The sequence below is a fragment of the Corapipo altera genome, unplaced genomic scaffold (assembly GCF_003945725.1).
Source record: "Corapipo altera isolate COAL_440 unplaced genomic scaffold, ASM394572v1 61024, whole genome shotgun sequence".
NCBI lineage: Eukaryota > Metazoa > Chordata > Aves > Passeriformes > Pipridae > Corapipo > Corapipo altera.
Window position 1 is genome coordinate 1 of NW_020885269.1, and position 10,803 is coordinate 10,803.

Consider the following 10,803-nt stretch of genomic DNA (forward strand, 5'->3'; position numbering starts at 1 on the left):
CCTGTAGAAGCTGTCAGTGGCACCAAAACAGGTGTTTTTGTTGGTAAGATGAAAATTTCCTGTCAAAGCAAGTGTGTTTGAACCTCCCAAAGACTGGAGCACTCCTTCATAAACTTTCCAGATATGTCCAGCACCGGAGGTCTAAGGCTACTGTGCTGTGGTACTCCTGGTTATCTTTGGTGAGAATTACGAGGCTCTAGAAGTTCATGATACAATTCCTGTATCTCTTTTAGGTGCTCCTCTTCCTGTCTTCAAGTACTGAAGTGGAAGCAGGAAACAATTCAACTGCCTCCCCAACCCTTCCCGAGAATGATACTCCCAAGCCAGGCTGTGATGTCCCACCCTTAAGGGGAAGGGAACACCCAAGATTCATAAATGCTCCAGTCTGCAAAAAATCACAGTTTTATTAGTAAATTACAAAGCTGGCATGGAAATTGGTATGTCAGTCCCTGACCTACTATATAAGCACATGGCAGTGGTTTTGGTCAACAGTTGCTGAACATGAAGCATCTGTGTCCAGGTGACCAAGAAGGCCAATGGCATCCTGGCCTGTATCAACAGTAGTGTGGCCAGCAGGACTAGAAAGTGATTCTTCTCCTATAATTTGGCACTGATGAGGCCACACCTTGAGTACTGTGTCCAGTTCTGGGCCCCTCAATTCAGGAAGTACATTGAGGCAGATCCAGAGAAGGGCAACGAAGCTGGTGAAGGGTCTTGAGAGCATGTCCTATGAGGAGAGGTAGAGGGAGCTGGGGTTTTCTAGTCTTGAGAAGAGGAGGTTCAGGGGTGATCTTATTGCTCTGTACAACTATCTGAAAGGAGGGTGTAGCCTGGTGGGGGTTGGTCTCTTCTCCCAGGCAACTAGAGGCAGAACAAGAGGACATAGTCTTAAGCTGCACCAGGGGAAGTTTAGGTTGGACATTAAGAAGAAATTCTTCACAGAAACAGTGATTGGATATTGGAATGGGCTGGAGAGGTGGTGGAGTCACCATCCCTGGAGATGTTTAAGGAAAGACTGGACATGGCACCTAAGTGCTATGGTCTAGTTGACATGGTGGTGTTCGGTTATAGGCTGGACTTGATGATCTCAGAGGTCTTTTCCAACCTAATTGATTCAGTGATTTTTGTGATTCTGGGATTGGGTCTCAACAGACTAGAACAAGGATGTTTATCCCAGAAAAGTGCTTCTCTACCTCTGCCCCCTTCTGGCCCCCTTCTCCAGTCACATCTTGTTCTTTCGACAGTTCTTGACTCCATGGCTCTCTGGCTATCACTGTTTGAGATGAACACATTGGCGCCTTATCTTCTGGGCTTCTGCACAGGCCTACACTTTTTTCCAGTACACTGTTTTCCAGTATAATCTTGGTTAAGGTGTTGTGGGGGTTAAGATCCTTTTAAACCAGCAGAAATCCTCCTGTAGGCATTAGAATGGTGTCATGGTGCACTTGTCCAACTGCTTACCTCAGTACCAGGAAAAGTTATGGAGGAGATGATTCTGTGGAGGGATATTTTACAAAAAAAATAACAGCACATTATTGCTGCTGTAATCTGTGTGTCTTTAAAGAGGAGTTTTCTGGGGGAGTTAGGCTGATGTACCTATAGGGACAAACTCTTTAGTTTACCTTTTAATCTGAGACATGCCCTTCTCCACAGAGGATACTATTCCTTGCTCTCTGAATAGAGGTGCTGCATTTCCCCCACACATTTGGGGTTCCAAGGTCCTTCAAGCATATGTGTTCACAGAAAGAGGACACAACTGCTCTCACAGGGCCCATTCTACTTTTCTATTTCTGTCTTGCTGGTTCACAGAGTGAAAAAACCCTCACAATTAAAAAACAAGCTCTGGGTGTAGGTTGTGCTGTGATCTGTAACTTGGTACATCTGAGGAACTGAAGCTAACGTCTTGTACATTTATGTGCCAGCTACCCTCTTTGTAACTTGTTGATATATATTCCCGTAGCTAAACCAAAACAAACGCTCTCCAACTGAGATACAGAGGCCTAAGCAGGCTACAGAGAGCTTAGCTGCATCACACAGTGAGCTAAGGCATCAAGAAAGGCCTGTCATTTACTGGACACGTAGGAATATCAAGTGTTAGGTATGTTTGTGTAAGGTGAGTCCCAGGGAAATTGCTGGGAATTTTGCTTTGACTTGTGTTGAAGCAAAGGTTCATCACAGGAGCACTGATGCCACATGGTTTACTATTAAAACTGAAAAGCAAAACACACCATCAGGTTTAGAGCTGTATGTCCCTGTTGTTGGTCTGCGTTAACTTGACACATATCTTATATTTTACAGGACTTATGAATCGAGACTATGAAATCGTAACAAGCAGAGCAGTGAGTGCAATAAATCATTATGATGGTACGGGAACAGCCATGAGCATTGCTGCTAACAGGGTGTCATTCACATTTAATCTGACTGGACCATCCCTGACTATTGACACTGCCTGTTCATCTTTTCTTTTTGCTCTGCACTACGCCTTGCAAGCCATTAAATCAGGTACTGGAACTGAAGAGATGCTGGACAATGAAATTAGAATTGCTACTGTTTCTGTCTATCACCTGGGCCATCTCAACATGAGTATGTTTCTGTTTTACTGCAGGAGACTGTGAGGCAGCAATCTGTGGTGGGGTGAACTGCATAATAGATCCCCGCACCTTTGTATCTCTCAGTAAAGCAAAGATGATCTCTCCAGATGGAATAAGCAAACCCTTCTCCAAAAAAGCAGATGGCTATGGAAGGGGAGAAGGCTGCGGTGTTGTTTTCCTCAAACCACTGAAAAAGGTAAGCTTTCTTGTGAAGCAGCCTAAAATAAGACTGGTTGCTTGCCTGTATCTTGTATCTTCAGCTCTAATAATTACTTTTCCAGAGAAGATTTTCCAGTTCATGTTTAAGATTAATGAAGGGTTTCTTGAGCATTAAATATTTATGTTCTTCCCCTACCATGGGACAGGGATCACACAGTTAAAAGTTAGCATCATACTCCATCTGTTCTTGGCTTTGTTGTGGTGTTTTGTTCTGTCCTCTACAGAGAGAGCATGAGTTAATTAAAAATAATTTAATTTTCATGAAACAGGCAAAGGAAGACTACAGCAAAATCTGGGGTGTGATAAACATCAGTGCAGTAAATCAGAACGGTAGGTCCACGACTCCGATCACAAGACCGTCTCCAACAGAGCAAGAGAAGTTACTGCGCAGCATTTACGGAAGTCGTGTCGATCCCTCGGTTGTGCAGTACATTGAAGCGCACGGTACAGGAACTGCTGCTGGAGATCCTATTGAGGCTGAAAGCTTAGGTAGTGTCATTGGTAAAAACAGGTCTTCCCGAGCTTCCCTTCTGAAAATTGGTTCAGTGAAAGGAAATATTGGGCACACCGAATCAGCTGCCGGAGTAGCCGGGTTAGTCAAAGTGCTTCTGATGATGCATCATGGAAAGATTGTTCCATCCTTGCATTACTCAAAGGAGATGAGCAGCATCGATACAGAGAAATTAAACCTTGCTGTTGCCACAGCTGTAGAGCCCTGGGAAGAATCCAGTGAGTATGGAAGAGTAGCTGGCATCAACTGCTTTGGGTTTGGAGGAACCAATGCTCACATTGTAGTGAGGCAGGTCAAGCAGCCAGAGCCTCTTCCTGCCTTTAAGAGGCCCCTTGAATTATTTCTGCTGTCAGCAGCATCAAGTAAGTCCCTTCAGATGACAATGGCTGACACAGCTGAGCAGCTGAGCACAAGAAACTCTGTGACTCTCCCAAGCCTGGTCTATACCTCTGCCTGCAGAAGAAGCCATGCCAACTACAGGTATCGGAAAGCGTTTGTCACAAATTCCCTCCAACACTTGCAGCAAGAGCTTAAGTCAGCCAGCACTGAACCTGCCATGTCCAAGGTGGAACCACAGCTGGTGTTCGTGTTCTGTGGCAACGGTGTAACATTGACGAAGTTCAGCGAGGCTCTGCTGAGCTCAGAGCCAGTGTTCAGAGACAAGTGTAAGGAAATAGAAGACCTTTTTCAGCAACACACTGCCGTCAGCGTCCTGCCAGCAAGGGATCATAGCCCACAGGATTTGTTGAATCCAGAGCTCTCCCAGCCCTTGCTTTTCACCCTGCAGGTTGCCGTAGCTTCCCTCCTGAAGTACTGGGGCATTAAGCCTGTTGCTGTTGTTGGTCACTCGGTGGGGGAAGTTGCTGCTGCACATATTGCCGGGTACCTTTCCCTGGCAGATGCAGTCCAAGTGATTTATCACCGGAGCAGGCTGCAGGCAAAGACTGCCAGTGGCAGAATGTTGGTGGTTGGAAACATCCCCGTTCAAGAGATTGCTGAACGTCTGCATCCGTACTCGGGAAAGGTCTGCATTGCTGCTTTCAACAGCCCAGTTTCCTGCACCTTGTCTGGGAATGTAGACTCAGTGGAAACTGTCCAGAGAGAGTTAGCTCAAGCTTTCAGACAGAGAAACATCTTCCTTCACGTTTTAAATGTCCCAGCTGCGTACCACAGCCCCAGCATGGATATGATACTTGAGGAGCTGGAGGAGAAGATAGAGCCTTTAGGAAAGCGGAAGGGGGAAATTGAAGTGATTTCAACACTGACGGGGGTGGCTGCATCTGAAAATGACTTTGCTCGTGGCAAATTCTGGGCCCGGCATACTCGTGAGCCTGTTGCTTTCAGTCAAGCCATCCAAAGTGCAGCTAGAGACAGGGAAAACGTGGTGTTTGTGGAAATAAGTCCTCACCGAGCATTGCAGCGAAGCATAAAGGAAACTCTAGGAAAAGGCACAAAGGTGTTCTCCTCTTTGGAAACTGATGCAGAATATCAGACACTCCTCACCCTGGTAGGAAATCTGTTTGAACTGGGATATAATCCCAAGTGGCAGCACTTCTATAATGGGTATCAAAGTGTTCCAGTGGCCATTCCACGCTATCAATTTGATCGCCAAAAACTCATGGCTTTTCTGAATGCCCATCAACAAGCAAACCAAAGGGGTGTCAGCATCAGTCATCCTTTGATTTATGACATAAACAGTGACAACATGGAGTTTGGCTGCCTGCTGTCTCAGGATACAACACCGTACCTATATGAGCACAAGAACAATGGGGTGGCCTTAGTCCCCGGTGCTTTTTATGCAGAGCTTGGTCTGGCCTCTGTGATGAGCAGCTCAAGGCCTAAAGTACCTCTGAGTACTTGCCAGCTGAGTATTGTTTTTTCTGCGCCCTGTGTTCTCACTCAGAGTTCCCAAGTGTTAAGTATCAAGCTGAATCTGCAAAAAGATGTGACAGCCTTTGAGATTCTCTCTTCCTCCAATGCAGTTTATGCTACTGGCCAAGTGGCAAAGGGGCCTGAAGCTGTGGTGGAAGAAAGCACCATCTCCTTCCAAGACATCTATCAAAGGTGCAGATCAGTGATTAGCAGAGAGGAGGTTTATGAAGCACTGTCTCAGGTTGGCTTTCAGTATGGCTCCATATTCAGGCAGCTCAATGATGTGCATTATTGCCAGGAACTAAAGGAAGCTATAACAAGCCTAAAGGTGAACAAGGAGACCGTCAGAGAGATGTACAGCTACTGTATCCACCCAGTGCTGCTTGACTGTTTTCTGCAGATGACTGCTGTCTTGACCTCAAGGACATTCCAGTCCAGAGCAGGTTTTCCTTCAGGGATAGGCAACCTGGTGGTGCTCCGGCCGCTGGAGGAAGAAATGATGATATATATGAGAACAAGCAAGTCCACTGGGAACTGCCTAGAGGTCTGTGGATGCTTTTTGGACAAACATGGCTCTGTTTTGGCTGAGCTCAAGCGTGTTGCCATCACTTTCATGAAAGAAGCGTCTTCCAGAGACAATGAGTTCCTGTTTGAAAACAAGTGGAAGGAAGTCTCTCTTTCACAGGCAATTGGACATCTGGGGGTTAAGCCCAGAGTCCTAGTGTTTGCAGACAAATTTGGGATAGCTGAGCAGCTCAAAAAGTACTTGCATCCTGCTTCAAGATATGTTATGTATGAAGATTGGGAAGCCCTCTTGGAAGGCCACACAATGAATAAAATGAGAGCAGAGGTTGAGGATTATGATGAAATTCTCTTCCTGTGGGGAATTCAAAAGTTAAGTGAAGATTTCCCAAGCAACGTGGTAGATCAGTTGGCAAAGTGTTGTGAAGCCTATCGCCAAGTAGTGGTGGCATTAAGAGAGAAAACGTCCCGCTGTTCAGTCAGAGTGATCACCTACAGAACAAGAGAAAGATACGTAGACCACATTAACTGTGGGTTTGTACTGTATGGCATGACCAGAAGTTGTGTTGTTGAAGTTCCAGAAATCACATTTCAGTTGATTGACCTCAGCTCTTGCAGTTCCCTGGACATCTCAGCGCTGGCAGATGTTCTTGTCAAATGCAGAGGTGAGGATTATCCAGAAGTTTGCATCAGCCAAGGAAGAATTTATGTGTCTGAAATCAGACACACACCTTTTATAGATGCAGATTACATCCAACCTGTAAGATCTCTCCAGAAGTCACAAACGTTCACTTTGTACACGTCTGATCCATACACAGCGAAAGACTTGTCTGGTGAACTGTCCAGCAGCACTGCTACTCAGCTCGACAAACAGAGTGTTGAAATTCAAGTGGATAAAATTTGTGTCCACTCAGAAGATTATTTTCCCATTAGTGTTTCTAGTTGCAACTTTGGTAATACACTGTATTGGAACTCACAAGCAGGAGACAAACACAGACTTTTAGCTCTTGATTTCAGTGGCACAGTAACAGCAACAGGAACTGATGTGAAAAAAGTGAAAGTGGGAGATCATGTGGTTTCGTGTTATCCCACTGCTGCATCATCCAGGGTTCGGATTCCAGGAATAGTTTGTTTCAATGTAAAGAAATTCCCATTCTTCCAGAATGTCCCTTGTGTGTCCTACTTCATCATTGCCTGGGAAATCTTCACTCAGAGATTACCCAAGGGGAAACATGGCAGAACATTGGGGATTATTACTACAGAGCCATTATCAGTTTTGTGCCATGTTCTTTGTGCAGCAGCAGAAGAGATGGGTTGGAGAACAGTCCTTGCGAGGCCCACTCCTGATAGGTTCCAGTATATAAACCTGTGCAATGCTCTTGTTGTTCTTCCTCCTGTCAACAGACTGTCTTGGGAGGATCTGGCCCACATGTACTTTCTTAAAGATGTGGTGATCGTGTGTGGCAATCGACAGTCTGAATGTATCCAGAATGTCAGTGAAATTGGTCATGAAAACATCAGCTTCCACATCCTTACCCTTGCCAGCGTTTTCCAGAAAGCACCTCTAAAGGAATTGCAGAAGACTGTACATGTCTGGGTCAGTTCCATGGATATGAAACGGTTTAGACGTCTCTCAGGTTCCATTTTTCAGCAGACGGAGAACTTTGAAAGGCTAAACTCTGTGATGTCCTATTTCACGTGCACTTCTGTCCCCCTTGCTGTACTGAGAAGGCAGAAGGACATCAGCATGCTATCAGACATACCGTTGTACGAACCCCAGAAGCAGCTGTTTAAGCAGAATGCTGTTTATGTAGTAGTGGGAGGGCTCACTGGACTCGGCTTTGAAACGGTGAAATTCATAGCCGAAAACGGAGGAGGGTGTATTGCAATACTCTCCAGGAGAATTCTGAGCAATGAGAAGCAAGAAGAGATGAAGGCTTTGCAGCAGCAGTACAAAGGGAGCAAAGTAGTTTTTGTGCAGTGCGACGTGACTTCGACCGGTGATGTTGAGAAAGCTTTCAAGTCCATTGCAAACACCTTTGTGGGGAGTCCAATCAAAGGTGTATTTCAAGGTGCTGTTGCTTTACACGATGGCCACCTTGAAGTTCTGACCTTGGCTGACTTTCAGAAAGTGCTGAGCCCAAAAGTAGCAGGGACTCTCAATCTTCACTGGGCTACCAGAGGCCAGGAGCTTGACTACTTTGTGTGCTACTCCTCTGTTGCTTCCTTTCTGGGCAATGCCACCCAGACAAACTATGCAGCTGCAAACTCTTTCCTGGATCTCTTCTGCCTCTACAGGAGGAACCGTGGGCTTTCAGGCCAATCCATTAACTGGGGTGCTTTGAACCTTGGCATTCTGCTCAATCAAAACCACATCCAGAGCATTCTGAGATCCAAGGGCATAGACATTCTGCAAGTGCATGAAATTCATGAGTATCTCAGGAAAAGCTTACTTACGAATAACCCACAGCAAGCTGTTGTCAAATTGAACTTTCAAGCTTTATATCATCATGTTTTTACTCGAATAAGTTCACTCAAAACTCGCTTCATATCACTTATGTCAGAAGATTTCAGGAACAAGCTTGAAACTCCTGAGGAAACTCAAGTCCCAGATACTGCCTTTCTCAAATCGGAAGACTACATCACCTCCCTGGTGAGTGACCTCACTGGATTGAACCCCGAGGAACTAACCATGAATACACCACTTTCATCTTTGGGCATAGACTCTATGTTAGCTATGACAATTCAGAACCGTGTGTTTCAAGAGAGAAAGGTGGACATACCTCTTCTGAAACTGCTTGATCCTCACACAACTCTGTCAAGTTTAGTGGTAGTTTTAGAAGAAACAAGCAATGCAAATGGAGTAGTTGAGAAGAAGAATGGTGCGATCGAAAGTGCAGAAAATGAGAGCCGGCTGTAGGAATCTTCTCCTCCAGGAATTGTGTAACTTTGAAGATACCCAGACCTTTGTAGCATCTCAGAATACGTCGTTGCAGATGGGGTAGAACATCTGGTGATGCTGAATGTACTCTTTTACAATGATCCAGGAGACTCCATACCAGGTTCTTCTGTCATGGTGCCAGTTGTATTAATCTCAGTCAATTGTTTGCCTTGTTACATTTAGTATTTTTTTTACCTTGATTTTCAATAGTTTTAGCTGGAAATAAGTAGAGTAATAGCTACACATTTTCATTTGGTGAATTTGTATGTTTAATGCACATTGCATTTTTTAAACTATTGAAGTTATGATTATATTTGTATGTTTGTATCTCTAAGTGGTGACTATACAAGTAAAACAGCATAAAATTATCAACATTTTTGTCATTCTGTGTTCTTAATGTATCACTTTTTTTAGTATTATCAAATGTTTATAAATACAGCATGTTTTTGAAAGACGTATGATGTTATGAGTTTCAAAAACCTAATGTTTTCTTTAAGTCTTCAAAAATATTAACAATTTACCAGTTGCAAAGCACACAGTAAAGCAAATGTTTTTCTTTATGAATTAACTGATTTTTATTAAAGCCCAAATAAAAAAAAATACTAAAAAAAATTTAAAAATCCAAACCTAAAGTGTGTCTTTATCTTATTTTAATTTTTCGTCCCTCATATTCTGTCCTAGTTTAAATTTTCCTAACCCTAATATCTACCCTGCTTTTGCTCCAGTGAGAAAATGGAGACTTCTCCCCAAACACACTGAAGGAAATTTTGTTTATATTTTCTTAATATGGGAATAAGGTGTGTGTACTGGTGATTTACCTTACGCCAGAGACATGCAACGAGTTCCTTCAATCTATGGGCTATCGGCTGTTGGCTCCTGCCGATATAGCCCAGCTGGCTGTGACCCTTCATCGTGGTCAGCCTGCACGGTCAACTTGTGCTTAGTACACTGCTCATCAGGACCCCCCTGTCTTTTTCATCCAGGCTGCCCTGCAACTAGTCATTCTCTAGCCTGTAATGCTGGGGCTTAGTCTGTCTCATGTGCCAAACAAGTGCAGGGGGCTAATTCACCCCAGGTGCAAGGCCTTGCATTCACCATGGTTGAAAATAATGAAGATTCTGTAGAGTATTTGTTGCTTCAAATAGTGGCCCTCCCTTTCGATGTGTCAGATGCTCTCACCTAACCTGATGTTGGCTAGACTGTTAATAAAGAGCCTGTGGGATACTTCGAGTGACTCGCTGCCAGAAGGACTTGCACTGCCAATATTACCCTTTAGGCCTCTCAGTCCCATGAATACTTCACCCAACTTATAGTCCTCTTTTTCAATCTATGTAGCTTCAGTTTGGCTACAAATGTAGCTTCAATTTGGCTACAATGATGCACTGGGACACTGTGCTGAAAGCCTTGATGGAATCAAGGTGCATAACAATTTTCTTTTTCTTGTCTCAGTCTTTTCATTCTTCAAAGTAATCAGGCTGGTCAGGCAGCATATGTCTGTGCAAAGTCCATGCTGGTGGTCCCCAACCACTTCTTCAGTCATGTCCCCAGCTACCTGAGTTGTTCTGAGTTTATGGTTTTGTATGGGCAGAGATCCTTGTGACCTTGCCTAAACATTTTGGAGGAAAGCGTGGTAATGAAGTGAGAAGCAGCTGTGTGCGTATACATATACACACATACATATATACATATGTGGAAAGGCACAGGGAGGATTTTAAATCCAGAGTGGTTCTGGTGTGGCAGAACCTGACCAATAGCCGGGCAAATTACAAAGCAGAGAAACACAACATTTGTTGTACTTGTTGCCTGTGCTGTTCCCTGTTCAAAATCACAGGAACCTTGCAGCACTGATGTCAAGGGGAAAGCAGTAGCATAACGGGGCTGCTTTGCACAGCAGGAGTAGGTAAAAAGTATGTTAGATGTATGTTACATGTATGAGAATCTCTCATACATCTCCACACTGCGCAGCAGTGACTGAACCTATTGATTTTAGTCTTGATAAAGACAGGTCTGATTCTGTGAGACTGAAGCACGAATTTTGGCTGGCTGTAGCCAGTACTGCTTTTTGGCTTTCTCTTACCAAAGCAATCCCTGCTCAGCCAGTACTGTGAAACCACTTGTATTCTGAGGTATTGCTGAAGGACCTTCTC

The 10,803-nt window shown here is 44.3% G+C and overlaps 1 protein-coding gene across 1 annotated transcript; it reads left to right on the forward strand.

Moving 5' to 3' along the window:
- Positions 1–3: 3 nt before the first annotated feature.
- Positions 4–9,161, forward strand: LOC113940323 (highly reducing polyketide synthase PKS6-like; the record flags this gene model as incomplete). The annotated part of the gene is made up of 4 exons (XM_027631452.1): positions 4–43; positions 2,299–2,502; positions 2,606–2,787; positions 3,080–9,161. Coding segments are annotated over 4 exons (5,982 nt in total), but the record flags the coding sequence as incomplete, so codon positions are not given.
- Between the last annotated feature and the right edge of the window lie 1,642 nt (positions 9,162–10,803).